The sequence below is a fragment of the Lynx rufus genome, unplaced genomic scaffold (genome assembly GCF_022079265.1).
Source record: "Lynx rufus isolate CCGP_SWC_20201006 ecotype Redwood Valley unplaced genomic scaffold, mLynRuf1.p SCAF_17, whole genome shotgun sequence".
Classification (NCBI taxonomy): Eukaryota; Metazoa; Chordata; class Mammalia; order Carnivora; family Felidae; genus Lynx; species Lynx rufus.
In genome coordinates, this window is record NW_025814831.1 from 3,586,787 (window position 1) to 3,614,745 (window position 27,959).

The 27,959-nt window shown below is 53.7% G+C and overlaps 1 protein-coding gene across 2 annotated transcripts in view; it reads left to right on the plus strand.

The window, feature by feature from the left end:
- The window catches only part of CDC42BPB (CDC42 binding protein kinase beta), a 102,307-nt gene that overhangs the window by 49,757 nt on the left and 24,591 nt on the right, over positions 1-27,959 (plus strand). For both annotated transcript variants that reach the window (XM_047080035.1, XM_047080036.1), the window contains exons 4-20: positions 428-523; positions 3,167-3,315; positions 7,791-7,884; positions 9,494-9,694; positions 11,233-11,481; positions 13,811-13,890; positions 15,574-15,740; positions 16,102-16,221; positions 17,000-17,133; positions 18,496-18,738; positions 20,407-20,517; positions 21,846-22,090; positions 22,197-22,302; positions 22,659-22,783; positions 23,198-23,303; positions 25,703-25,851; positions 27,248-27,342. In XM_047080035.1, coding sequence (XP_046935991.1) covers positions 428-523; positions 3,167-3,315; positions 7,791-7,884; positions 9,494-9,694; positions 11,233-11,481; positions 13,811-13,890; positions 15,574-15,740; positions 16,102-16,221; positions 17,000-17,133; positions 18,496-18,738; positions 20,407-20,517; positions 21,846-22,090; positions 22,197-22,302; positions 22,659-22,783; positions 23,198-23,303; positions 25,703-25,851; positions 27,248-27,342 — 2,470 coding nt within the window. The remainder of the gene's footprint in view (positions 1-427; positions 524-3,166; positions 3,316-7,790; positions 7,885-9,493; positions 9,695-11,232; positions 11,482-13,810; positions 13,891-15,573; positions 15,741-16,101; positions 16,222-16,999; positions 17,134-18,495; positions 18,739-20,406; positions 20,518-21,845; positions 22,091-22,196; positions 22,303-22,658; positions 22,784-23,197; positions 23,304-25,702; positions 25,852-27,247; positions 27,343-27,959) is intronic.

The following is a 27,959-nucleotide window of genomic DNA, read 5'->3' on the forward strand; positions in this document are numbered from 1 at the left end:
CTAGACTGTAGGTGTGTGACAGCAAGGGGCAGACGCGGGGCGGCCACGTCCCAGGCTGTCGAGAGGAAGCCGGTCTGGTCCAGAGAGGTCGGGCCGTGCTGGGTGGGAGGGGCCCCCCCAGGAGAGTGTTGCTGAGATCCACCTGTGAGCCGGGCCGACTCGCCTCTGTCGGCTGCAGAGGTGGCGTGTGTGGAAGGGGCAGGGGCCGGGCCCGGCCCGAGGAAGCGAGCTCTCCGACGCCCTGGTGCAGGAGAGGCCTGGGGGAGGCGAGGATGCGTCCGGTTCCAGGTGAGTGAGGGAGGCCGAGCTTCCTGCAGCCTGGGAGGCAGGTGACGCGTCTCCAGAGCCTGTCGCGGCAGGGACCCCTCTGTTCAGGACCGTACTCCTCGGACGGGCCCGGACCGACTCTCCCCCTGATTCTTTACAGACCGCTTGTTTCCGAGAAGAGCGCGACGTGCTGGTGAACGGCGACTGCCAGTGGATCACCACTCTGCACTACGCCTTTCAGGACGAAAACCACCTGGTACGTCTGGGTCTCAGGCGCCGCAAGGGTCCGTCACACGGCATGTGGGCGAAATGGGTTGATTTCGTTTGTGCTGCTGCTAAAAACCTAACGAGGCGGTTTGGAATTGACAGTGTTTATATGTGCTCGGAGAGAACGAAGGGGTTGGTTTAAGGTAGTAACTGGGTGGGGTTTTTTAAAGGCAGACAATTCTCATCACGAGATAACCTGGTTAGTTTTGTGCCCCGGGTTTATTACATTTAAATAAACTGGGGCTTCAAGACATTTTCCATCTTGGATCATGTTTGAAGAGAGAGGGCCGCGAGGACCCACAGTGGCTCAGCCTTTGGCGCTGAGCGGGTAATCGTGTCACCCACGATGCCTGACGCCGTCCGAGGACACTGCTGGTGTGCAGTCCTCCCCGAACGAGCTGGGCTCGCTGAGGTCTTCTGACGTGGGTTTTGGGGGGACTCTTGTTATCTGTTTCTTCCGACCTAAGTGGGGGCTTTCAGTCTTGACCGGTCAGTCCGCTGTGCGATTGACACGTGTGCCCCGAGGTCAGCGTAGATGCCTGTAAAACAGACCCAAAACAGCGGCTCACAAGGGAAAAGAAGCCAAACCTTTGCCCTCAGCTGCTCTTAATTCCAGAGTGACCGTGTGACCGAAGGTTTGCCTAAACCTAAAAAGGTCCTCACGTGGAGCTCTGGGTGTGTGGGGCAAGCACCGTCCTTGGAGAAGCTGGTCTCTGCCCGGCTCCTCCTGCCTGCGCAGCCCCAGTGGTGGCCGCAGGGGCTTCGAAGGTCTGCACAGCCTCGGGCCAGGGACCTGAGCTCGATCTCCCTGAGCTCACCCGCACTTCTGTGCTCCGTTCCTACAGCAAGAGGGACATAGGGTCTCTTTTATTCATCTTACAACCGTCTCTTTCCCACGTCAAAGACATCCGTCAGTTTTGAATGTCCAGAATTAGGTAACATGGTTTGTTACACTGTTTATTTAGAATTTACAACATACATGTTTATGTCTACAGAGGGACCGTTGTGTTTATCAAGCAGGGGCGCGTGGGTTAGCTCCGTCTCCCCAGGGACCCCGTGCCTTAGGCCCTGAAGGTTGTCACCACGTTTTAAATGGGGCATCTTGGGGCGCCTGGGTGGCGCAGTCGGTTAAGCGTCCGACTTCAGCCAGGTCACGATCTCGCGGTCCGTGAGTTCAAGCCCCGCGTCGGGCTCTGGGCTGATGGCTCAGAGCCTGGAGCCTGTTTCCGATTCTGTGTCTCCCTCTCTCTCTGCCCCTCCCCCGTTCATGCTCTGTCTCTCTCTGTCCCAAAAATAAATAAAAACGTTGGGGGAAAAAAAAATAAATAAATAAATGGGGCATCTGGAGCAGGAGGGGACGTAGCCACTTGTCCAAGCGTGTGACGGGAGGTGGTGCTCAGGGCCCTTCCCCAGCAGACCGCCGAGTGCACATCACCCCCGCTCAGAGGCGACCATCTCGGGTCCATTTCCGAGGAGTTCAGGCGCAGATCTGTACAGAAGGAAAACAACATATTTTGTTTAATTTTTCCTGAAGTCAGCGTAGTGTCTTGCAGTCTGAAATGTCTGATGGAAGATGGTCAGTTAGCAATCGCAGCCAAGAAGGCATCTTCTTGAGTGTCTGGAGTTGCACAAATAGAGGTACAGTGAAAATCAAGAAGGAAGGCAGGGGCTCTGGGCTTTCTAGTGTGTGAACCTGGGCCCTGGTACTGGGGTTCGCAGACCCGTGGCTGGCTGCTGTCTCTGCCGCCCCTGAGTGGTGCTGTCGGGCAGGTTCCTTCTCTCTGGGACCCCGGCAGTTTCTGCCTTTGTGGGGTGGTGGAGAAGCAGGCCTGGAGAGCGGGGCAGGCCGCGTCAGGCCTCCTTCCTCGTGCGGAGTCATTGGGCTGCCCCACAGAGCCCATTCTCGTTGTTCCTTCTGTTGGAGGCATCTAAACTTGGCGTGTCCTAAAAATTAAACCTGTTTCTCCAGCGACTAGAAGGGTGTTGCCTTGTTGACTTAGAATCCCTGTGTTTCATGACAGAGGAAATAATTGGTCTGGTTCTTACTCTAAAAGTAAGTTTCTGCCTTATGGCCCCTTAGTTTACTTTCTTACGGATTCCTTACAGTTCTCCAGGAGCCTGTCGATCATGTTCAGTGCTGCTGTAGAGCATTTTCATTTTTCTGTTTAGAATTCTAGGCCAGCATGGAAACCGTTGAGACTCGGCTAGATGGGTGCTTGACTTACTCCTACCGCTTTCTTAGGGGCCGGAGAACTTCTCCCTCCGCCCCGCACGCCCGCCAGCCTGTGGTCTGGCCTCTGCCTCCACATAGTACTCCCCGGTGCCTGTCACCCTCCTCTCCTTCCAGGACCACGTCCTGGCCTCCCAGCCCCTCTCCTGCCCTGCTCTCGGCCCCCATCCTCTGCGCTGTTGTTCCTGAAATTCGTTCTCCGTCAGATGCCTAACTGAAAGTACGACATATATGGTGCGGGAGGTACTGAGTGGGGAAATCCTGGATGACACAGGAGCAGCTCGGAAGCCAGCGCTCCAGACTGGAAGAGCCAGAGGACTTCGTGGTAGAACTTCGGCCTTTCGTTGTCAGGCCTCGCGCTGACCGAATGTTCTGTTCTCTCCCACCTCTTCCCACCTGTAGTACTTAGTCATGGATTACTACGTGGGTGGTGATTTACTGACCCTGCTCAGTAAATTCGAAGACAAGCTTCCAGAAGATATGGCAAGATTCTACATCGGTGAAATGGTGTTGGCCATCGATTCCATCCATCAGCTTCACTACGTGCACAGGTACGCACCTTTTGTGTTTTATGGGAACGGCATTGAATACGTGAAGATGCCCTTTCGGGGCCCCGAGACTCTGTCGAAGGCTCCAGGCCGTCCAGAGAGGCCACGCAGTTCGCAGACCCTGGGCCGCCCCAGCGCCTGGCACCAGCAGGTCCCAGCGTTACTGTGACGATGAGGATGCTCGAGCGCGGGTCCCCCAGAGCCGCCTTGTCTTTAGATGTTTTGCTGACCTCAGCTCATCCTCCCGCTGCTGATCCCTCCTCCCTGGGGTGCCCGCCCCCTAGTTCACGGGTTCCCTGACCGTCTGCTGTCCCAGCCACAACACCTTCCCTGGTGCACGGCCCCCATCATGGCACTCACAGAAGAGGACTGGGCTGGGGAGAGGGGCTCAGCACAGCACCTCGAGCGAGAATAACTGGCTCTGTGTGGCCGTGTGCCTCCCGCCCTCCCGGGCGCGCTGCGGGCCCACCCTGCATCCTGCGCGGGCGCCACCTCTGTGTCTTTCTGCTGCTTAAGACAGCAAGTTCGTCCCGTGGGGTTGGCTGTTTATTTTAATAATTTTTATCAAATATGTTCATGGTAACGGTTTTTTCAAGTCAGGTAGCGCTACAGGGCTTAAGAGAAAGCACGCGTCTCCTGCCCTGCCCGGATTCCACTGGCCACAGGTAGCTCGTCGGCTTTTTACGCTGTTTCTTGCGGCATTTGCCTCATATTCCTAACTGACCGGCTTCTCTCGCCATTCTCTTTTTTGCAGAGGAGGGAGAGTCAGATCACATCTGTTAAGATGCAGTTTACCCTTTCCAGAAGTAGCTCTCTCCCTCAGCCCTCTCCCACGCACACTCTCAGACCCCCCCTCCCACAGCGTCCCAGTTCCTGAGCGATAACTGTTGGTTAAATCCCCGTCAGGTCCATCGTGGAACACCTGTGTGAGTGTGACAGATGAGCCTGGCGGTTCCCGCATTTCCACTTGCATAAGTCGTTTCCTCTGGGGGTGGCAATGGTCCTGAGTCTTCACTTGCGGGCTTTTCCGTGGCAGCCGTCACCGGTTGCCCCAAACCGGCTAGTCATCCCCTGTGCTGAATTACAGAGCTCTGCGCACACAGGCGTGTCGGGTAGCATAGGTCTGATTTTTCTTGGAACCGCTGCTCCTCCTTTCCCGCTCCCTTCTGCCCTGGGTGCCTCTGCCAGCATCCTGAGAGTTCTTTCCCCGGAGACGCTCCCGTCCCGTCTCCCCGGATTGGATCCCTTGCTGTCCAAGTGACATATCTTCCTTTCTTGGTCTATTCTTTTGATTAGGTAGCATGGATTGTCTGTAGTTTCTGGATCAAGGTGGCTTGTGAGATCATGTTTTTGAGATCAGTATCTTAACTCCATCCACTTGTGTGACTGAGGGATGATCTAGTAAGAATTTTAGATTGGAAATCCCCTTCCTCGGGACTGTGAGGGCATTACCGTCCTCCGTTGGGAGGCTCACGGCCACCACGATCCCCCTGGCGTCACATCGGGCCCCGCTGCCGCCTCGCCCAGGGCCCGGCCTCTGCTGCCCGTCAGGAGGTTTTCCTGAGCAGACACAGCTCCTGCTGCAAGGGTGGCCACGGCACGGGGTGTCACAAGAACAGCCCTTCAGGTCTCGCCGTGAGTCGTACCTCACTGCTCGGTGGGGAAATTGAGGCGCGGGGGCCACGTGCCCCTGCCCAGGGCACTGCCCTGTGGGTCCAGGTATCACAGAGTAAGCAGAGGGCGCGGCTCCCAAAGAACCTTCACTTCTTTTAGGGCATTTTCTCTTTTTTCATGGATTCTTTAATGTCGCTGTGCTTGCTTTTCTAACAGTTACTATGGTTGTTTTCAACATTCGATTTTATATTCTGACAGAAATTTGACTAATTCATACCAGAGCTAAATGTCTTTGTATTTGTCACCGATCTCCAGGGAAATTAATCTGACCACTTTTTCAGTGGTTTATTCTTTCTCTGTTTTCCCTCATTAGAAAGCTTTTCCCTTATTTTCTTAATTAGCTATGTAGAAGCTTCACTCTGTCATTTGATCTCCAGACATAGTAGGAGAATGAAATGTGTGTGTGATTAACCGCCCTCCCCCGTCAACTCAGTATTCAGACTTAGCACTTGAACGACCCAGTCTGAAAACCGAAAGCTTGCATTTTTGATAGAAAGGCTACAAAGCCAGGTTTGATAGGAAGTCAGTCCTGCCCCGGCCGCAGGTGGTAGGTTCGCTGTGGGTCGAAGCAGCATTCGACGGGGCCGGAAATGAGTGTGTGTCGTCAGCACAGCAGCCGTGTCCCTGCTGGATTTAAGAAGCAGGACTCAGACCCTGTGCTACAGCTGTGGGGCCTTTTCTGTGGCCGGATGTGGGCCGTGGGGACTCGGGCCGTGCCCACCGCCCTCCGGCCGGGCTGCTGCAGGCAGAGCGGGTGCTCCCTGGCTTTGGCAGCGTGGGAAGCGGTGGGCAGCCGGGACCAGGGAGCAGGGCACACAGGCGGGTACAGCCCCTTCTGGAGCGGTCAGCCCCAGATCACAGCAGAGGCAGAAACGAAGAGTGACAGTCACTTGCCTTCGAGGACATGACATCCCCAGAGAGAACGGAGAGTGCAGCTCAGAAACAAAGTCAGAACGGTGCAGTTTTAAGAGAAGGAATATCCAGAGAACGAAAACAAAAACTGGAGCAAATAGAAAGCTGCGCGGGAGAGATGCAGGATGAAGCAGAGGGATCTGACGAAGGTAGCCGGGGGCAGGCCGGGTGGCCGCTGTGGTTCTGGAGCGGGTCTGATTTTATCTTTAGGAGGCCCTCCTGTTGTCCCAAGACCAGCTCACTTAGGAAGTGTGTCTTTGCCCCAGTGAGGTGAGATGACATCTTTATCACGCACTCACTCCCCATGGCGTTCTGTCCTGTCGTCTTTCTGTCTGTCTGTGCACCAGGGCCGTACCGCTTTAATTTTGGAGGCAGAAGCCGTGTCGGACTAGTTCCCCCATCAGACCCCTTTCTTTCTCTCCAGGGTTTTTCTAGCTGTCCTCACGCATTAATTGATCCATGTGAACTTTAGTATCAGGTTGGCTCCAAGAAACAGGACATGGGAAAATTTTTAATTTGATGGGCCCATCAGTCTATAATGCAGTCCCCCCCCTTTTTTTTTTTTTTTTAACTTCTGGAAGGTTCTCTCAGATTGTAGATTCAAATATTATGTTTTATTCTTTTATTCTTTCAATTTCTTTGGGGACTCCAGTTATTTGTATGTGTCGTCTATTTTCATTCCTCTAGATCTTTCCCTCCCTTTCTTCAGTGCCCTTTCATTAGATTTTTACTGGAATTTGTTCTATGGGCATCTTATAATTTAGTCACCATTCCTGATAAGATTTTGTCTTCTGTTTCTTCCTTGAGTTAAATCTCTTCATTTCTTCCTGCTTTTGTCTGGTTCTGTTCTTAATTTTTTATTTTTCTGACTCATTGAGGGTTTGCTTTGTTTTTCCTCTTTATTTCGGTTTGGGGTGCTGCGCTAGTTTCTTTTGCTTTGTGGATCTTTCTTTGGGTAAGAATTGTCGTCGTCTTCTCACCTTTGTTTGTGAGATGCGTCCCTGATGTTGGGAGTAGCTGAGGTGTGGTGTTCTGTCGTGTGAGCACATACCTGAGCTCCTCTCGGTGAACATCTGCCTTTCCTCCTGAAGTCTGTTCCCTTTTGTGCGGTCCAGTCACATGAACTTGTTTGACCAGGAGGGAGAGCTTGTTCTTTAAAGGCCGTCCGCCTCCCCAGGGGCCCCATGTTTGCAAGTCCACAGAGCAGCAGGTCGGCCGTGGACCTACCTTCCTGCCATGAACTTGCTGCTGACAGCTGGACAGATGGCTTAGGTCTTCAGCCCCCGGGTCTTTGTCCACCAGATACAGCGTGGGGTACGTGGGGGGCTGTTGGCCTGCTGTGGTCTTGCCCCAGAACCTCACCTGTCTCTTGCTCTCATCACGTCTGTGCTCAGACACCCTTTGCCCCGTTGTCTGCTGCTTCTGGTTTCTTCCCAGCGCTTATCGTGGGCATCATACCCTGGTGCTGACTGAGACCACGTGCGTGTTCGTGCGTTCGCACGTTCATTTTCTGCCCTCTCAGCTGGTGGAAGTTTCGTGATGGCAGGGGCTGTGGGGTCTGGTTACTGTCATAGACCTGGGGTCAAGCACAGCACCGGGCATCAAGGAGACACTCAGGAAGCATGGTCAGCTGTGCGGTGGGAACAAGATGGTGTGTCGTCGGATTGACTGGGGATTAGCTCATGCACAGGAGTGAGCGGTAGTGGTGGTGACTGCCCCCTCCGTACGCGTGTGCGAGTAGAGTGCCATGGAGAGACATTTTCCCAAGATTGCCACAGCTGTCCTGAAATGGCATTAGCATTTCCTCGGCGGGTACGCCACTGGTGACAGGCTTTGACCTGCCTAATGTGTGGCGTGGAAATGGTTGACTCACTGATTTGTTTTACTCACAGAGACATTAAACCTGACAATGTCCTTTTGGACGTGAATGGTCACATCCGCCTGGCCGACTTTGGATCCTGTTTGAAGATGAGTGACGATGGAACTGTAGGTATTTCTGTTGGAGATTTTTCATTTGGTTCTGGGTTTTGCTTGTAGTTAGAAGGGACTTAACATTTCAATTTGAGATCCAATTAAGAAACCAAGTTTATGAATGTGAATTAAAAAGATTCACATTTGGGGGACAGTTTAAATTTTCTAAATAAGTTGGAAACCTCGGTTTTGATGTCCATGTCTCATCAGTAGTACGTGTGCCTTCTAAGTTGGGGGTCGTCCCTTTCCTCACGTGGCGAGGTGGCTGAGCACGCCGTTGCCACAGTGACACGCAGGCCCCCTCGGTCCTTTCTTGAAACGTCTGGTGCGGGCCGGTCAGGCGCTCAGACGTCGACTGTGTTAGCGACTCCTCATTTCTGTGTGCGGGCAGGTAACTTCCTGTCAGGCGGGGCTTTTCTCTCTGTGGGTGTTGTCCATCTAGAAACAGGGATCCTTGATACTAGGGTCACTCTCTTCCCACCAGATCAGTCTCTTATTTCCCCAGTCTTGACCACGTGTTGCTTAGTTGAGATTGGTGCTGCCCTCAAATCCAGCCTTCCGACGACAAGCGTGGTGGTCTCGGACTGAGCTCGAGTGTCGGTTCCCTTTCCTGCCCGCACGTCCCCTCACCCTTCCCGTGCTGCCACCTCACGCCGGTCTCCCCACTGTCTACCGTACGGTTCCTGCAGCCAGGCAGCCGAGCGGGGAAGTGACTCTGGTCACATGACGGAGGCCGACCTCCCCGCGGTCCAGTCTGACCCGGGTGCTGCTCGTACCCCTTGGCCCCTCCTCAGACATGACCCGAGGGAGAGTCTGTCTGGCCTTCCTGGGCCAGGCCTTCTGTTACGGTTGCTCCCTCAGTCTAATGGACTTTGTTCTCCATGCGCTCCAAGACCAGTCTGGTTCCTCAGCTGACCCGCTGCCCCCTTGTTTTCTCACGACGCTCACTGCCCTCGCTGGCCACGGCTTTCCGGAGCGATGGCCCCACGTCAAGCCTGTTACTGCTAACGTCAGTGGCTGAGGAACTGTCCTTTCCCTTGTAGAGGCCTGAGCCTCCTGGTTCCCCATCTGGAGAATTCCTGAGTACCCAGCCAGTGCCTGGACTATTTCCAGATGTTCCCATTTGGGAGATGGAAGGGTAGGCCCTGGGGGAGCAGCCTTAGCGTCTGTGGAAACAGACATTCAGTGTCTTGGGCCCCACCCTAGAATTTCTGTTTCACAAGAGCCCGGGTGGCCTGTATGCACACGGAAGTTTGCGAAGGGTTGGCCTGAACACACATGGCTTCTGGACCGCACTTTGGGCAGTGACAGAGGATGTGGGAAATGCCACCCCTTGAGGGACCACAGTGCCCTCTGGGGGCTGTGCTGGGCATGCGGGCAAGGAGAGACCAGGCATGCGAGGCCATCTCACACGTTCTGGAAACTGCCTCACGTTTATTGCTGCAGGAGAGCATTCATTCATTTGCAGTGAATTTTGAATTACTAGGGTTTCAAATCATGCTCGTGTGCTAGTTTTATTCCACGATTATTTCATCATTTGCTATCAGTGTTTTAGAGGGAGTAGTTGGGAATTTGGAATCGGAGCTGCCCCAGGATTTCCCTCCAACACCCCCTCTCCTTCAAGGTCCAGTCCTCTGTGGCCGTGGGCACTCCTGACTACATCTCGCCGGAGATCCTGCAGGCCATGGAGGACGGCATGGGCAAGTACGGCCCCGAGTGTGACTGGTGGTCTCTGGGCGTCTGCATGTACGAGATGCTGTATGGGGAGACGCCCTTCTACGCAGAGTCCCTCGTGGAGACCTACGGAAAGATCATGAACCACGAAGTAAGATGTCGCATCTCCACGTCCTGTTTGTTCGAGTCCCGAGGCAGGGGCCCGGGGGCGGGAGGGCTGCTGGGAAGCTGTCCGCGTCTTTGGGGAGGAGACGATAGGGTTGGAGCAGGCTGCTGGCCTCCGGACAGGAGCAGAGATTTGCGGGTGGAGTCGGCACAAGCTGCCCGCACGGGAGGTGTGGGCGTGGGGGGAGAGAGAGAGCTTCGAGCTGGAGTGGCGGTGTTCGGGGCAGGGCCCCGGAGAGGCGGGCCTCCGCGGGGCTGTGCCGGGTGTGGCCTCGGGATGGCGGGGGGCGGGGGCCCGTTGGGCTCTTCCACCTGTGGGTCTGGATTCATCAGTGTGACCACGGCTGCTCTTCTCCAGTCTGCTTCCCGGAGATTACTTGTCCGGACCAGGCCAGGCGCCTGTGCGTAGCACTCTTCCACCTCCTTGACCCGGCTTCCTTTTCCCTGTCCAGCTGTGCCTTTCCCCCCCTTGACCTCGCCTCCCGTCGGCCTCGCCTTCATTTCTTGTTCGTTTTCCCATTGCTCTTCCACTTCCTGTTTTGTCACCTGTTTCCCTTAGTCACATGTGTCCTCATGCCGCTCCCACCCTGTGGCCGTGTGCTCACCGCCTCCTTCCCCAGTCTGTCACCCGCACCCCCCAAGTGAGCTTCTCTCTGCTGACCGGTCCCCAGCCCCGTCCCCCAGCAACTCTTTGTGTTGGGGGCCCGTGAACACTAACGTGGTGGGTGGTCTGCCATGTAACTCCCAATCAGGGCAAGCCATGGTTTTTAAAGACACTTTCCCAGAATAGAGATGATTGTTTTCACTTGGAAGTTAGCTCAGCCTTACCAGAAAAACAGCACAAAAGTGCATAGCGTAGACGGCGGAAATCACCCCCTCCGCGTCTTGGCGATAAATGCCGTCACGGTACCGAACAGGACTCCGTGGATTCTAAAGAGCCTGCTGGCAAGGAGCACGTGCCCCTGTGGGGCCTGGTCCGGCGCTTCCTGTGCGCCCGCCGGTCTGATCTTCGGTAGCGTTCCTGCCCTCCCTCTTTCTGGATGATAGGGGTGGGGCCTGGGCCTCAGCGCTCGGGCCCGCTGCCGTGCTGGGTGTGTGTTTGTGGGGCCGCGTCTGAGCGAATGGCATCACGTCACATACGACCAGGTGTTTCGTCATCCTTCTGTCCAGCGCACGACGCTTTTCTGTAGAACAAAATCTTAGGAGTAGACTTGCGCCAGATGCTGGCAGACGCACTGCGGAAGAGCTCCGTGCCAGCCGGTTCCGCCACAGCGTGTGGTCGGCGCCCTTTGCCACTTTGATGGGTGAAAATTTATCGTTAATTTACATGTAACATGGTAACGAGTAACCAGCACGACTAAGGATTTTCTCATTAGAATCAAATGTCGTTAGCTTTGGTTTGCATTTAGCTACCGTGAAATTAGAAAGGACTGTTGACTCTGTTTTGTTTCCTGTGATGTCTGTACATCTTGGGTTTTTCTGAATAAGTTTTCATCTCATGTCCACCGGCCGCTTGCCCCCCAGGAGCGATTTCAGTTTCCGTCCCACGTCACGGATGTGTCTGAAGAAGCCAAAGACCTCATCCAAAGACTCATCTGCAGCAGAGAGCGCCGGCTGGGCCAGAATGGGATAGAAGACTTCAAAAAGCATGCGTTCTTTGAAGGTCTGAATTGGGAAAATATACGAAACCTGGAAGCACCTTATATTCCTGATGTGAGCAGTCCTTCTGACACCTCCAACTTCGACGTGGACGACGACGTGCTGAGAAACACCGTAAGTGTGAACGAGCACCTCCGTCCCCGTGGCGTCCTGGCGGGTCTGAAGCCAGCAGTGGTCTGTTGGAGGGTGTGGATTGTCAGCAGGATCTTAGAGCCGTGTTGGTTCTTTTTAAAAGTGTGGCGTTGTGTTTCCAGAAGATACACCTTTTATTCCAGCCTTCAGCTTGGTAGTAATGTCCCCTTTAAAACACAGAGACCACAGCCACCTCCTTTCATTGTGCTTTGCAGATACTGGGTTTTTACAGATTAAAGATTCGTGGCAAGGCTGCCCCCAGCAAGTCTTCTGGTGCCATTTTTCCAACAGTATTTGCTTACTTCATCTCCCGTGTCACGTTTTGGTGATTGTCACAGTATTCCAAACTTTTTCATTATTACTGCATTTGTTGCAGCGATCTGTGGTCAGTGCTTATGACTTGCTGAAAGCTCAGATGATGGTTAGCATCTCTTAGCACTGTTTCTGTTTAAGTTCATTTATTTATTTTGAGAGAGAGTGTGTGTGTGAGTGCACAAGTTGGGGAGGAGTGGGGAGAGAGAATCCCAGGCTCTGTGCTCTGTGTGGAGCTTGGCGTAGGACCCCATCCCACAACGGTGAGATCATGACGCGGGCTGAAATCAAGAGTCAGATGCTTCACTGACTGAGCCACCCAGGTGCTCCCCTCCTTCCCCCAGTAAACTATTTTGTTTTTAACTTGTTTTAATGTTTATTTATTTTTGAGAGACACACACACACACAGACAGAGCACCAGTAGGGGAGGAGCAAAGAGAGAGGGAGACACAGAATCCAAAGCAGACTCCAGGCTCCGAGCTGTCGTCACAGAGCCCGATGCGGGGCTCAAGCTCACGAGCTGTGAGATCATGACCTGAGCTGAAGTTGGACGCTTAACCAGCTGAGCCACTCAGGTGCCCCCTCTGTTTTTAAATTAAGTTATGAAATTTATTTGTTCAGACATAATGCTGTTGCACACTCAGTAGACTATAGCATAGTGGAAACTTTCACATACACTGGGAAACCAAAAATACACTTGACTCGCTCTGTTGTGATACTTTATTGTGGTGTCTGGAACCACGCCCAATATTTTTCCGAGGTCCCCCTGTACTCCGCTTGAGTAAAATGGAGTTAAATGGCTGTTCTCCTTTAGACTCACCAGAAACACTTACGCTGTATTTTCATGGCACTCAGCAGTGTCGGAGATGTTACCGTCCTGGAGCTTCACCTCAGCCCTGTCACCACTTGCAGACTTCGAGGCCCTGAGCTGGCGAGGGGCTCGGCCTGCAGCCCCACGGCGGACTTGGAGCCCCTGGGACTCTGGTCCCCCCGCATGAGCGCCTAGCGCTCCGGCCGTCACGGTTCTGTGTCTGCACGTGTGTTTCTTTACACGGCCGGGCTTTGGGAGCAACCAAGACTGTGTGTGGCTTCTGAGTCCTCCCACTGACGCCTGACGTCGTGGATCCTCCAGATTGGGCCCTGGCTCTGGGGCCGTCCGGTGCGGGGCTGGTCCGACGGCCTCTGGTGCGTGAGTCGGCACCGTCTTGTCTTTGCTCAGAGGCTCTAAGGCTATTTCGATCTCCTCAAATCCAGCCGTTTAAGTCCATACAGGGGACTTGTTTTGGGGATAGAAGAAGTGAGGTTTGACCAAGTAGAAGAAAAGTCTTGATCACTCCCTAGGGAATTTCTCTGACTGAAGAGCTGAACCATAGACCTCCTGGAGAAAAGACAGAGAAAAGTAGTGTCATCGTGGAAAGGGTTTTCTTAGACTGCAAAGAAACTATTTCTACAATGACATTTCCCAGATAAAGTATAACTTTGGTTTCATGTTTAATAAAGAAAGATCCTGACACTGAAAACCAGAGTCTGTAACACATTAATCTAAAATAAATAAACCTAATCGAAGATAAATCTAAAATAATCTAAAATAAACCCATCTACCTTGGGTTCCAAGCCTACCTCTGCCGTTGGCCTCTGTTTCTCCCAAGAGCCTGAGAGCCCCCAGCCTCTGCCTCACAACCCTCCCGGGGCTGCGCCAGCGCCCGCCAGCTCGCCTCTGCTCAGGGCCGAGGAGTGTGGCACCAGGGTGCCATCCGAGTGTGGCCTGGGTCATTAACCGTCCTCTGAAGCAGTGTGTTTGTTCTCTTAACTGCATCGTGGGCACAGCCAGGACTGAAAATACAAGTCTGCCAGTGCTGTGCCCCCTCGCGGGGACGCTGGGCTCGGTGTCCTAAAAGGCCACGTGATTCTCTCTAGTGCACGCAGTTTCACCCGTTGCTAATGTTCTTTCCCTTTGTTCGAACATGGATTTCATGTTGTTGTATGTGTTCTCATGCAGGAAATATTACCTCCTGGTTCTCACACAGGCTTCTCTGGGCTCCATTTGCCATTCATCGGCTTTACATTTACAACGGAAAGGTGGGTCCAGCTCTGTGGTTCCCCAGGCGGAGGCTTCCCTTGGGCGAGATGGCAGTTGATGGGCGAGCTCCGGGCGGGTGGGTGCTGCGTCAGCCCTGGGACAGCCGCGCCCCAGGGAGCTGTGGGCAGGTTTGTCCTTGAAAAAGGACACCTGATGAAAACACACAGTGACCTGTAGCAGGGTCGGCCGGCTTCTCCACAAAGGGTGGTCTCTGTCAGGTAGTCGTCTTTTTTTTTTAACAACCCTTTAAAATGTGAAACCCATTCTTAGCTCATGGGAGGTGCGGTCAGCTGACTTCTGACTTACAGGCCGTCAGTGTTGTCAGGATTCATTCTGGTAGACTTTCAGAGGCTCCTGGTCAGGCCCAGCTTTCGTTACGGCACCGTGCTAGCTTCTGTGAGGATCTTATTACAGCTCTGTAGCTCCCCCCTGGGGGGCTGGAGCACGGTCCCAGACAGGCTGGCAGTCTGGAGAGCCGGGAGGGCTCCAGCCCTGAGCGCCGCGGTGACTGTACCTGTCGGCATCTGTCTTGAATGGGCCTCTTTGCCAAGTTGTTGCCTTAGGGTTGTACCTGCTTTGAACAGGAAACTGGGCCAGGAGGGGAGGGGAGGGAGGGCAAAATGAAACAGACGGAACCTCGAAGCGCCTGAAGGAGGGCTACGTGGCCTTCTAGCGGCTCATACCTCAGTGGACGGGAACTCCTTCCGGAGAGGACGGTTTCTGCTCAAGCCTGCAGAAACTCTCCTGGTGTAAGGTGCCAGGGCTCAACAGCACTTCAGCCAGAGTGACGGCAGACGCCTTGTAGCCCGCAGGAAGGGGTCTTAGATCTGGGAGGCGCGATGACCTCTTAATCCCTCATGCAGAAGTTCTGGATTTTTCTGATCCGTTCCAACTCAGTGGGCGCTTGTTAAACCTGCAGGTCCCAGGCCCACCCGCCAAGGCTCCAGTTTGGCGGGTCAGGCCCAGGGCCGCCGTCCTGGGACAGACCCCGTGGTGCTGGCACTGCGTTCTCGGGCCACCTTTGAGAAACACTGGCCAGGCCCTTGCATACACGTGTGCCCGGTACCTTTGCTGCACTCCGGGCGGCAGGACTCGGAGAAGGCTCCCTGGCATCGCTGTCGTGTTCAGAGCGGGAGGAACTAAGTAACTGGTGGCCTGGTTTTGAGGGAGAGAACCACTTCGGGTCTCAGTCTGGGTGCGTGCAGGCTGCGGACTGGCTCTGGCGAGTGGCCGTGCCGCCCCGAGTGCTAGCGGCCGTCGAGTCTGCAGGGGAAGGCGAGCCCTGTCCTCAGACTGCTCAGGAAGCCCTCGGCGGCAGGACTGCCCAGGGCCGTCCAGCGAGGGCTTGGCGAGGCCCCCCGCGCCCAGCTCCTCACACGGATGTCTCCTGTGGCGTTTCTGGGCGCGCGTAAGCGATGACGCAGAAAGTACGCTTGCCTCCTTGGCAGAGGCCTTTTCCTTGACCCCTTCTGAGGGCACGGCCTTGTCCGCCACCCCCCCGTCATCCCATCACTTGCTGTAAGGAGGTCTCCCTTCTGAATGTTGGCTCCGTCCACGACGGTCTGGCCACGGGCCTTCGTCTGCCTGTTCAAAAGACTTCTCTTGGGCCCCCGCGAGTCTCCAGATGCCGAAGAAGTCGCTGTACGCTCCGTGGATCAGAAACCCCGTTGCTTTCTTTGCAGCTGCTTTTCTGACCGAGGCTCCCTAAAGAGCATAATGCAGTCCAACACGCTGAGCAAAGACGAGGGCGTGCAGCGGGACCTGGAGAACAGCCTGCAGGTGGAAGCGTACGAGAGGAGGATCCGGAGGCTGGAGCAGGAGAAGCTGGAGCTGAGCAGGAAGCTGCAAGGTGAGCGCCGGCCTCCGCTCGCCCCGTCCTCCCGCTCGCGCCCCCGTCCCCCCCCGTCTCCCCCCCCCCCCGTCTCCCTTCCACTCATCCCACCCCCCTCCGCTCACTCCGTCCCCCTGCTCGTGCCTGCGTCCCCCTCCCCCCGTCCCCCTCTGCTCACTCCGTCCTCCTGCTCGCGCCCCCGTCCCCCCCCCCCGTCTCCCTTCCACTCACCCCATCCCCCTCCGCTCACCCCGTCCCCCCGCTCGCGCCCCCGTCCCCCTCCGCTCACTCCATCCCCCCGCTCGCGCCCCAGTCCCCCGCTCGCGCCCGCGTCCCACTCACCCTGTCCCCTTCTCTCACGCCTGTCTCCCTGCCGTAGAGTCCACCCAGACGGTGCAGTCTCTGCACGGCTCCACCCGGGCCCTGGGCGGCTCAGCCCGCGATAAGGAAATCAAAAAGCTAAATGAGGAGATAGAGCGTCTGAAGAATAAAATAGCAGGTAGGTGTCTTAAAGAGGCTGCTTCCTCTGTGTTCTTGGGCATTAATCCCGTCCAAGAAGATTTTCAGAGTCCTTTTCGCAGGGTGGAAAAGGAGAACAGCGTTGGCTTCTGTAACCTGTTGACAGGTCTCCCGTTTCTTTCCGTCCGTTCACCTGACGTTCTCTCTCCAACTTGCTTGGCCCACAAATGAGAGACTTTTACAGTTGCAGCTAGAATCACTTCTTAGCATTTTACCCGTAAAGTCTCAGAAATGTTTACGTTTCTCTGTCTCATTCTCCCCTTGGTGGCCCTGAGGCACCAGTGCCACAGCGTATTTCCCCCCGAAGCGTCCTCAGTGGCTGTGCCTGCCGTTTGCAGTATTTTAGGGGCTGGCTCCGTCGTCACCGTCTGTCCTCTGAGGCTCCTAGATTATCACAGCTTCCTGAAGATTCACATCGCTTTCGAGTCTTAATCCTCAGCTCTCCATTTTCTCTCTGGAACCCCAGCATCCTGGTGCTGAGAGGGGCCCCGAGTGAGCCCATGATAAGCCTTACTGCGCACCTCGGTTGCCCTGTGCCCGCGCACACGGGCTCACGCGGTCCCCGGTCCCCAGGGGAGAGCGATTACCCCGTCAGTCCACGCGGGGGGCTGCATACGTGACTCTTCCATGTGTGAGAAAGCAAGAAGGTTACTAAGCGATAAAGCGAGTGAAGAATCCTTAACGAATTCACTATCAGGAAGTCAGCTGACGTGAATTTTTCCTGTAAGGGAACGCGGTTTATTTTCTCTCCTGTTCAGACTCCAGTAGGCTCGAGCGACAGCTGGAGGACACGGTGACCCTTCGCCAGGAGCATGAGGATTCCACACAGCGGCTGAAAGGCCTGGAGAAGCAGTACCGCGTGGTGCGGCAGGAAAAGGAGGATTTTCACAAGGTAGTTGGGGGTGATTTCACGTGAGACAGGTTTCAGCGATGTGCAGTTGTGACCTTGAAGTTGTGTGGGGGTCTGAGCCCTCCTCGGCCCTCGTCTGCGCCCTGGGCTGTGTTGCGTGCAGTCCACGAGGGGCCAGACTGCCTCAGGGTCATGCCGTGCCGCCGACCACGCAGCCTGCCGGGTGGCTGGCCGTGAAGTGGGCGGCCTCAGCACCGGTCACCGCATCGGTCCTCGCCACAGGCCTGCTGGGCGGGCTGTGCACCAGGACCCGGCGATGCCCAGGGCCTGAGGGTCCCCACGTCCCCACAGCAGCTGACCCAGCTGGGTTCACACGCTGGTATCCGGTGCCAGAGTCCTCCCCCTTCCAGCGGCCTCCTCCCCTTCTTTCAGCAGGGGCTCTTTGTATGACAGGGCCTTGCAAAAGAAACCGTTTGTTAAAATTCGGGTGATTCCCCCCAAAACCCCTTTGTAAATTTGATTTTCAGTAAAATATATCAGATTGTATGTTCAGTCGGTAGTGTATTCATACCAGGATTGTTTTCTAAAGTACATTCGTTTATACACTTAAGTCATTAAACCTGCAGTTTGCTATGTGTTCTCTAAAACGTGCAGGATTTCAGACCAGATTGTTCAGTCTGTCGTGGTGTCCTAACCACGGCGCTTTGGCAAGAAGTGCACAGGGGACAGGAGACTCCTCGGTGCTCTAGTGTAGGCTCAGCAGCTCACTGAGCCCGGCCCGGCCCGGCCCTGGTGGAGTCCCCCCTTCCCCCCAGATCCAGCTACTTCCGATATCAGACCAATAGGTGCCACCGTGACTGTGCCACCCAGTCGTAGACGAATTGGCTGCGGGAAGGTGAGGCCACGGGTGCAGCCAGAGGGGCCACCATAACCTCACTCTCATGAGGGGCTAGCTGTCCAACAGTCGTTTTTATGTGGTTCTTTAAGCTTTTTTGTACGTAACGTGTTCTTTCCCAGTTCTGCTGTTTCAATAACTGGGTTGGTGACCACATTCACGCTCCGTCCACCTTTATGGCCTTGTGGACGGCATAGGGGAGAGGTTGAAACACGTGAGCCTGTGCTGTGAGCAGGCCTTCCGGCTGGCTGGCAGAGCTCGGGCTTCTGGTCGCCGCGTAATTGGGGGTCTTTCCCGGAGCGAGTTCGATCTTAGCACCTCTGCTCAGGTGGGTCTTCTTCCAGGCTGCTCGTAGCTGTGCTGGGGCCTAGCAAAGGGCTTTTTCACAGAGGTGAGCCCTTGGCTCTCGGCCGTGGCCTGTAAGCAGCATTTGCTGGAGAGGATTGAACGGCCAGCCTTCCGCGTCTCTGCGGAGCAAACGTAAAACCTCTGTCATTCTTTCTGTTCAGCAACTGATTGAAGCTTCCGAGCGATTGAAGTCCCAGGCCAGAGAGCTCAAAGACGCCCACCAGCAACGCAAGCTGGCCCTGCAGGAGTTCTCCGAGCTGAACGAGCGCATGGCAGAACTCCGCTCCCAGAAGCAAAAGGCATCCCGGCAGCTGCGGGACAAAGAGGAAGAGGTAGAGGTAGCCATGCAGAAGATCGACTCCATGCGGCAGGAAATCCGCAAGTCGGAGAAGTTGAGGAAAGAGGTAGCTTCGTAGCCGTTTCGGGGATTGTACTGTTCGGGCTTTTGTATGCTGCTACTAGAACGCCTTCGAGAACGTGGGCTAAATTACATGAGTTACTTTAAAACGGATCTTAAATTTTATGAGAAGCCAAGTAAGTTGACCTGCCAAGTATTTCCTTTGTACTTCTCAGCCCCCGATACCTATTGGTGAAATTATTAAAAGACATTTCTTAGGGCATTAGTTTGTAAAAATTCCCTTTTAGTTAGGGGCGCCTGGGTGGCGCAGTCGGTTAAGCGTCCAACTTCAGCCAGGTCACGATCTCGTGGTCCGTGAGTTCGAGCCCCGCGTCAGGCTCTGGGCTGATGGCTCAGAGCCTGGAGCCTGTTTCCGATTCTGTGTCTCCCTCTCTCTCTGCCCCTCCCCCGTTCATGCTCTGCCTCTCTCTGTCCCAAAAATAAAATAAACGTTGAAAAAAAAAATAAAATAAAATAAAAAATAAAAACTCCCTTTTAAAGCAAATAGAGGGTATTTCTGCCTAACAAACAGAACGTAAACGTGTCGGGACGTAGTGGGCACAGCACAGCCTACGTGAATACGAGTCCTATGTCCATAAGGGGCGGCCAGGAGGACGACCAGGCTCAGCCTGGCGCCCCCAGTCAGCCCAGTGGCTCTGAAACTTCAGGTTTGTTTCGGGACTACATCATGCTCTTAAGAACCGTTGAGGCCCCCAAAGAGCTTTCATTTGTGGTGGTTACAGCTCCTCATACTTACCAGGTTAGAGATTAAAACACTTTTTTCAGTTTAACAGTAAACCCGTTACATGTTAACTGACGGTTTTTGTGAAAAGTAACTCCCTTCCCCCATCTGGTGAGAAGAATGGCATTTTTACATTTTTGTGCTTTTCTTTAATAAGTGGCTTGATAAACTATTTCTGCATTCGTTCTGTTGTGTTACGCTGTTTTGGATAAAGTATTTGAAGAAAACCCAGATAATTAGAAAAAGAAGGGCCTTTTTTAGAAAGGGCCCCAGGATGCTGCTTTGAGAACTGGCTGCCCTAGACACTCCAAATGCTCTTCCATTAACGAGTGACATATTTTAAGCAGCCCTTAGGATTGAATTCTGTTACAACTTGCTTGGTAAAAAATCGGATGCTCTATAAGTACATGCTCTTTGTCAGTCGGTCTCAAAACACCTACTTGTTTTTTTTCCGTTTATTTTGCAACCCAGATGCATTTGTAGCTATAGCATCAGTGGAACCCCTAGCGAAGCATTAGTGTCCACACTCCGGGCAGGTCACTGCAGCATCTGAGGTCTGCTTTAAAGTAAAGGGAGAGGGCACTCAGCCGGCCGAGGTGCAGGGGGTCCTTTCCGCTGCTCCCTGCTTGGGCACGTGCGCATGACCTTCACCAGTCGATAGATGGATTTGTGATCTGCAGACATCCCAATTGCCTGTGTCACCAGTCCGTCTCCTGTCCGAAACTATATGCCAAGTTGTTGGTTTACATTAGAATTTAAACTTGGTTTATTACTAACCAGCTGTTCCAGTCGAGCCTTAAAGTGTCTTTCTCTGCCGTTAACTGGGCCTGGGATCGGGTGCGGAGGTAGGAGCGACAGGCCCTCAGGGCCGTCCGCAGAGAGCCCCAGGGCAGGGCCGGCTTCGTGCTGGTGAACACTGTGCCCCTCTTGCAGCTGGAAGCCCGCCTGGAGGACACCGTCGCCGAGGCCTCCCGGGAGCGCAAGCTTCGCGAGCACAGCGAGAACTTCTCCAAGCAAGTGGAGAGTGAGCTCGAGGCCCTCAAGGTAGTACCTGTAGGAGACCCGCCCGTCCTCCTTCCTAACTGTCGTGCTGGGAGTCCTCCCGCACGGTGGGCTTGTCCGGAAGGACGGGGTGTGGAGAGGTGACAGGTCACAAACGTGCCTTAGTGACAGCCTTCTTTCCATTTAGAACCTGAGTTCCTTCGCTGTTTTCCTTCCTTAAAGTGTCAGGCAGTGTCTCGTAAGTCCTGGTAAACTGACACCTGACACCTGCTGTGTATTCAGTGAGACCATTTCTGAAAAAGTTCCTTAAAGCCCGTGTCCTGCCACTGAAGTTGAAGACAGGCCAGTGGCCTGGGGCCAAGGGCAGCCAGGCACCTCGGGAGGGAGTGAGCGAGCGAGCGAGCAGAGAGGTGCCAGGGGCCAGAACAGGGGTGAGGAGGTGGGGGAGGGGGGGGCTCTTTGTTAGCCTGGCGTGACCTCAGGGGCACGAGTCCCCTTTCTGAGCCTGAGTTTCCTCATCTGCCGGTGGAGACGATAGGCCCGCTCTCTCCCCAGCATGTACCCCGGGCGGGCCTGTTTCCCTCCATCGTCCTTGCTGCCGTCTAGGCCTGTGGGCGGCAGTCCCGGGGCCTGGACTTCTGCCCGCTCGTGCCTGAGTCTGCTCGTCGCCGCCGGTGCTGACAGTCCACCCGCCTCCCCCCCCCCCCCCCCCCCGCAACCAGGGCGTGTCCTGTCCTCAGTGCCCCCAGCAGCTCCGAGTGACTCGGGCCCTGACAGAGCCCCTCCCAGCGTTTCCCGCCCAGCTCACTGCATTCACCTTGCTGTTTGTCACCGTGCTGAAGAACCTTCCGCCTGATGTGGCACTTCACGTGTCCCCGCGTCAACGGCTCCTTTAACTGTCCGCTGGGCACCACACCCCCACGCTTCACCGCGTTGCCCTGTGTCGGTGTCTCGTTGCTCATTTGCTGCTTGGCCGTCGGTCTTTCCCTGTCTGCCCCACAAGAGCAGGGACCTCGATGTGACCCTCTTAACCACAAAGGTGCCTGACACATAGTTGCCCGAATGAACAAACTGTGAGGAGGCTTTGGGGACCGATTGTGTCAGGGTGTAGACAGAGCTTCCGGGGTCCTGGGCAGATCTGGGCACGTCCCTTGTGCAAGGTAGGTGCTGTCAGCCCCTCAAATCTGCCTGACGGTTGTTAGAAGGACCTCGCGACCGTGGCCAGCTGCGTCGGGCGCAGTGTCTGCCATTGGTGGAGAGGGGACAGAAGAAGCCGCGTGTACGGGTGCCCGCACAGGGTGTGGGTGGAGGGCCGTGTGGCCCTCGAGGGGAAGACAGGGACCTGTAATTTATTTTACCTTTCTCTTCAGATGAAGCAAGGAGGCCGGGGCCCGGGGGCCACCTTAGAACATCAGCAGGAGATTTCCAAAATCAAATCTGAACTTGAGAAGAAAGTCCTGTTCTATGAAGAGGAGTTGGTCAGGCGTGAGGCCTCCCATGTGCTGGAAGTAAAAAATGTGAAAAAGGAGGTACACGATTCGGAAAGCCACCAGCTGGCCCTGCAGAAGGAAGTTCTCATGCTGAAAGACAAATTGGAAAAGTCGAAGCGAGAACGGTAGGTTTTCATGCGCCCTTCGGTGCTGTGAGCGCGGGCTTGTGCCCCCGCCACCGAGAGGATTGGCTCACGGAGCTTCTGAACCGCCGCTCTCGCACCTTCCCAGGCACGCCGAAATGGAGGAAGCAGTCGGCACGATAAGAGACAAATACGAGCGCGAAAGGGCGATGCTGTTTGAGGAAAACAAGAAGCTGACAGCTGAGAACGAGCGGGTAATCTAGTCCATGCCACCGCTCGGGGCTCTAGTTCCCGGTCGCGGGTCCTGGGAGTCGGGTGGTTTATGCAGCTTGCTTCCTACGTGAAGTAACACGTTTCCATTGGGTTAGAAGCTGCTAATTTCCTGAAATCCCCTGCTCTTGTCATTTGTCTGCTCAGATTTGGGTTGAAATGTGACCAAAGTTAGATACATTTGAAAAGTCTGTATCTGAGATGAAGTTTGGAGCAAAATCTCACAACGATTTAAGAAAACTTTCAAAATCTTCCAAAGAACGTGTAGCTTTAATAACGCTAAGGTCACGTTTAAAGGACACCAAATAACGAGTTATGTGGTACAATTGTTTAATTTCAGCTTTGTTCCTTTGTGGATAAACTCACAGCTCAAAATAGACAGCTGGAGGATGAACTACAGGACCTGGCGGCCAAGAAGGAGTCGGTGGCCCACTGGGAAGCCCAGATCGCAGAGATCATTCAGTGGTACGTGTGCCCGCCCACCCTTCCCCAGCCCTGCCACACTGCTCGCGCTCCCTCCACCCGTGCCGCTGCCCCGAGGCCTCGGCACGGACCCGCCGCCCTCTCCCGAATCGCCGCTGTCGAGGGGCCGCACTTCTGTCCGGTGTTCTTCACATTGGACTATAGGTGGAGAAAGTGCACCAGGTCCCTGGAGGCGTGGGTCAGGCTGGCACACCCCACACATTCTAGCGAAAGGGAGGCCGGGCCCCCGCGCAACACGGCAGAGAGGGACTGGGGTGGCCCTTGCTAGCGGAGCCGTTCGTTGGTCGTGGGCGACCGCTCCGGCTGATGGGACGTTATGTCACTTTGTCCCACGGGGGGCGGGAACCTGTCCTCGTTTTCGGCTCCTCTCACTGGGTCTCTATGGTCCTCCTCTAGGGTCAGTGACGAGAAAGACGCCCGAGGTTACCTTCAGGCTCTTGCTTCCAAGATGACCGAAGAGCTCGAGACACTGAGGAGCTCCAGTCTGGGGTCGAGAGCACTGGTAGGCTTTGTTCTGAACCGTGTCTTTTTATGATGATGGGACTCCCCAGTGGCTTTACCTTGAACACGAGTGTAGAAACTCAGTGCCGGGCAAGTAACTCGGGTGATGCGGGCCTCCGTGTGGCCAGGGACGCCCCCCAGGTGCAGAGCGCTGCTGTCTGAACTACTGGGAGACCACAGCCACTCTGTGGAGGGACCGCAGTTCGCGCGATGGGCTCCTGCCCTCAAGGAGATGGGTTTTGTCCATTCTCTCGCTCCCACCCCGACCCCCCCCCCCCTCCCCCCAGTCAGTGGTCCGTGTGTTTGGAGTGCCGAGTTTGGCGAGCCGTCTCCACCCAGGCTCACTTCTGGGCGCAGCCCCATGTGTCCCTCCTTCTGTCTGCCTTTCTTACAATATGTGTGTGTAAGTTATTCTGTAAGTGACGAACACTAGTAACAATAAAGTTGTAGGGGAACTGTTTCATTAGCGTTTTAGTTAGAACTTCACAAACCCAGATTTTTATTCCCTGTTTTGCTGGTTTGAAGATCTGTTTGCCCCAAAGGGGTGTTGTTATGTCGAATGTCATTACTCCTCATCCTGTCACCTGAGCACCTGGCACATATACCATCTTGTCGAAGAATACACCTGTGTTCTTCGCTCTGTAATTGGAGAACATATTCATTTTTTGATTTTAGATTTAGAAGTACCAATTCAAACGATCAAGTTTTTTTCATTTCTGCGTTTTCTCTTCCAGTCATATCTACGGGTGTACTCGCGCTTGTGAACTGCATTAAATAAACCTAGAGCATAACCTTATGAAAGATGAAAGAATATAGCTCTAGGTCCTTTTAGCAAAATGGGATGATTGAGATTCTCGTTGCAGAATTCTGTGTGAACAGTCCTTCCTGTTGAAGGACTGACTGATGAAAGTGTATTTCCTTCCTGTCCGTAGAAGTGTATTGTTCACTCGTTGATTCTTGAGGAAATCCGTGTGGGCCATGGTCATCTGAAGACTCGGGCTTCTGACATTCACTGGGTTCATCACAGTCGTTGGCGTCCAATAAAGCGCCCGTTTCTCTGTCCCTGCAAACCCCTAGTCAGTTCCCTTTTCTTCTCTTTATGGACGGAAAACGAAAAATTCTCAGCTGTGTGGACTGAAAGCTTTTAAAAAAGTCTAATAAAGCGGAATCTCCAGATTCCTTCTGTCCCTCTCGAGAGCGGATGGAACACGGGCAGCATCTCGGTGGGAGAAGGGGAGCACGCTGCCACCCAGCTGGTCTCGGTCACTGTTAACCTCACCCTGCTGAGCCCTCCATCCTTGCTCTTCCTGCCACTTCAGGCTTCCGTTGTGGGCAGGGATGATTGATGAGTAATGACGTAATTGCTCGGATAGTGAAATAGGAGATGTTTCAAGATAAAGGAAGAGTAAGATAACGGAGACCCCCACAATATATCATATGTTTGTAAGAGAGTCTAACGGGCCCAAATAGAAATTGCACTCCTGGTTGAGTTTTATTCTTTAAAAAAAATTTTTTTAAGCTGCAGCTCATTCTTTTGAAGATCTCTAATAAAGAATAAAAGTCATAAAAAGCCCAGACTGAAATTGGGTCTGATGGACTTTGATGATATCTAATATTATCAAATTAATATTTAAGTTAATTAAGTTAATATTTAAACGTGATAATAAAAGTTTAAGATTAGAAGAAGATGAATTATGTGTCAACATTTTTTTAAACAAGTAAATATCTTAAAAATATACCTTTAAAGGGGCACCTGGGTGGCTCAGGTTATGGTCTCACGGTTCGTGAGTTCGAGCCCCACATCAGGCTCTGTGCCGACAGCTCAGAGCCTGGAGCCTGCTTTGGATTCTGTCTTCCTCTCTCTGCCCCATCCCTGTTCATGCTCTTTCTCTCTGTCTCTCAAAAATGAATAAATGTTAAAAAAAATGTAGAAACATATGTATCTTTATGAGTGCCTGGGTGACTCAGTTAAGCATCAGCTCAGGTCATGATCTCACGGTTCATGAGTTTGAGCCCGCATCAGGCTATCTTTCAGCGTAGAGCCTGCTTCAGACCCTCTGTCTCCTTCTCTCTCTTCTCCCCGGCTCACATGCACACACATGTTCTCTCTCTCAATAAATAAATAAAGTCAATAAATTATATCTTAGAGCACTTGGGTGGTTCAGTTAGTTAAGCTGACTTCATCTTAGGTCGTGATCTCACAGTTTATGGATTCGAGCTCCACATCAGGCTCTGTGCTGACAGCTCAGAGGCTGGAACCTTCAGATTCTGTGTCTCCATTGCCCTCTGCCCCTCCCCTGCTTGCACTATTCCTGTCTTTCAAAAATAGATAAATGTTAAAAAATTAAAATATATATATATATATATGTATATCTTTAATATCTGAACCATTGTCTCCAGGACCCCCTTTGGAAAGTGCGCCGTAGTCAGAAGCTAGACATGTCTGCACGGCTAGAGTTGCAATCTGCTCTTGAGGCGGAGATCCGGGCCAAACAGCTTGTTCAAGAGGAGCTGAGGAAAGTCAAAGACGCGAATCTCTCCTTTGAAAGGTACCTGGTACTGTGTTCTGACTCGATAGGGGACTATGTGACCTTGGGCACACCCCTGCTCTGTGACATCAGTTGACTGGAAGGAGCTTTGCACGGTGGACCGTTTCTGGCCCCTAGTAGGTGCTCAGTGAGAATCGATGGGGTGGATGTGCAAATGCCCTGCGCGCATCGGAGGGCTGTGCTTATTTTCTCAGGAAGCAGTGAAGCGATGGGAGTCTGCGGTTTTGAAGTGCCAACATCTGTGTGTGTAAGAGGCAGATGCTGGTCCTCCCTGTGCTGGGTGACAAGACACGGCCACATGTCTGAGGGACAGTTCTGGCCTGCTTGTTCCCTAAGTGCTGTTTGTTTCATCAACTTCGAGTTTTCCCTTTTAACCTAAAACTAATATTGTAAATACAGGTTGAAGATGGTATGCCTATCTCAAAACTTTTTTCTGACCCTCAAACACCATTTTTACACAACAGTAAATTCAGTGAATGTTTGATGAGAGGCCGCTGCTGGCAGGCTTACATGCCCAGGAGATGGTCGTGAACTGCTCTGTCGTAAAACCCCGGCCGCCCTACCTGTAGTAGCTGTTGATGTGGAAGGTGGGGACCTGGATGTCACGAACAGGGTCACTGATGGGATTACCGAGTCACACATCTTGTTAGTTTGGGGCTAAAAGAGTAAGAGTAGCGATGGCTACCGTTCAGGTACGCTCCCTGTAAGAGGTTGATCCTATTAATCACGTGACTGTCACGGTGTTCCCAGGAGGCCAGCACTCTTGAGCCCCATTTTACAGATGAGGACAGCGAGATGCAGAGAGGTGTAGGTCAGCCAGCATCACCTGCTAATTCGGCGCAGAACCCCCACTCAGCTGCTGGACTGCACCGCTCGCCTCCTGGCCAGGTCACTGCAGTGGCCTGACTGCTCTGTCCCTGCAGGAAAGCGTAGGAACCAAGGCCCGCCCCACCCCCCGCAGCTGTGCTCAGGCGGTGGTCGTGGCCTCGTGCCGCCCGCCGTCACGCTGGTTGTGGGAACGACGTTTGGAGGTCTGATGGCTGAGTAATCTGGGTGGCGTGTCCTCGGAAGACAAAGGACTCATTTGGAAAGAGACTGGGAGGGTCGGAAACTCCACGAGGGCCTCCAGATACACCTTCATTAACCATGATTTTGAAAATCCATGTCTGTTTATAATTCTGAAATATCTGTAATCTCTGTAACATGCTCAGCGGACTCACCCATGCCAAGAGTGGATTTGTGTTTCCGTTCGCAGCGGGGAGCCTGCCATGTTCCGGCACTTTCCCAGGCGCTGGAAATTAACCCCTGCCCTCACATTTTGACACTCACTGAATCAACGTGTAGATATCTGTTCTCAGGGTACTTAAAGCCTTCTATTTTTTATTTTTTGTTTTAGTAAACTAAAGGATTCCGAAGCCAAAAATAGAGAATTATTAGAAGAAATGGAAATTTTGAAGAAAAAGATGGAAGAAAAATTTAGAGCAGATACTGGTAAATTATAAGCTTCTGAAGTATTTAAATATAAGTTTTTTTTTTAACAGCATGGTTTTATTTTAGATTTAATAGTTTTTAGTTATATAAAGAAAGCACTTAACATGATTTTGAAGCCAGTATTTTGAGGTAGCGTATGTTCAAATATGCCTTTCTTGAAGGTAACCAGAGTTTGTGGCTTATCCTTCCTGTTTCCTCTTGGAAGTGCAAAGCAAATACACGTGTACGTAGAGTCACCTATCCGTGTCCCCCTGATCACACGAGGCAGCCTGCTGGGGCCTCCGATCTGTGAGTGGGTAGGGCCGTGGCATGAGAGGTGGCCCGGTCCCGTCCCGGCGGCACCGCACCCTGCTGGGGGCTATGGACGGGGGTCGGGCTGTTCCCTCGCTGTCACAGCAGGTGCTGTAAGGAGTAGCCGTGTGTGGGTAACATGTCCTGTTCCTGTGGGGTACGTGGGGGTAGATTTTTGGAAGTGGGAGTGCCGGTTAAGGAGTAAGCATGCTTGCACTGATGCTGGCAGTGACGGCGGCCGCCCCAGAGGCTTGTGCACATGTGTCCCTGCCCGCGCGCAGGCGACGGCTGCTGCCCCACAGCCGCGTGCACACAGTGTGAGCACA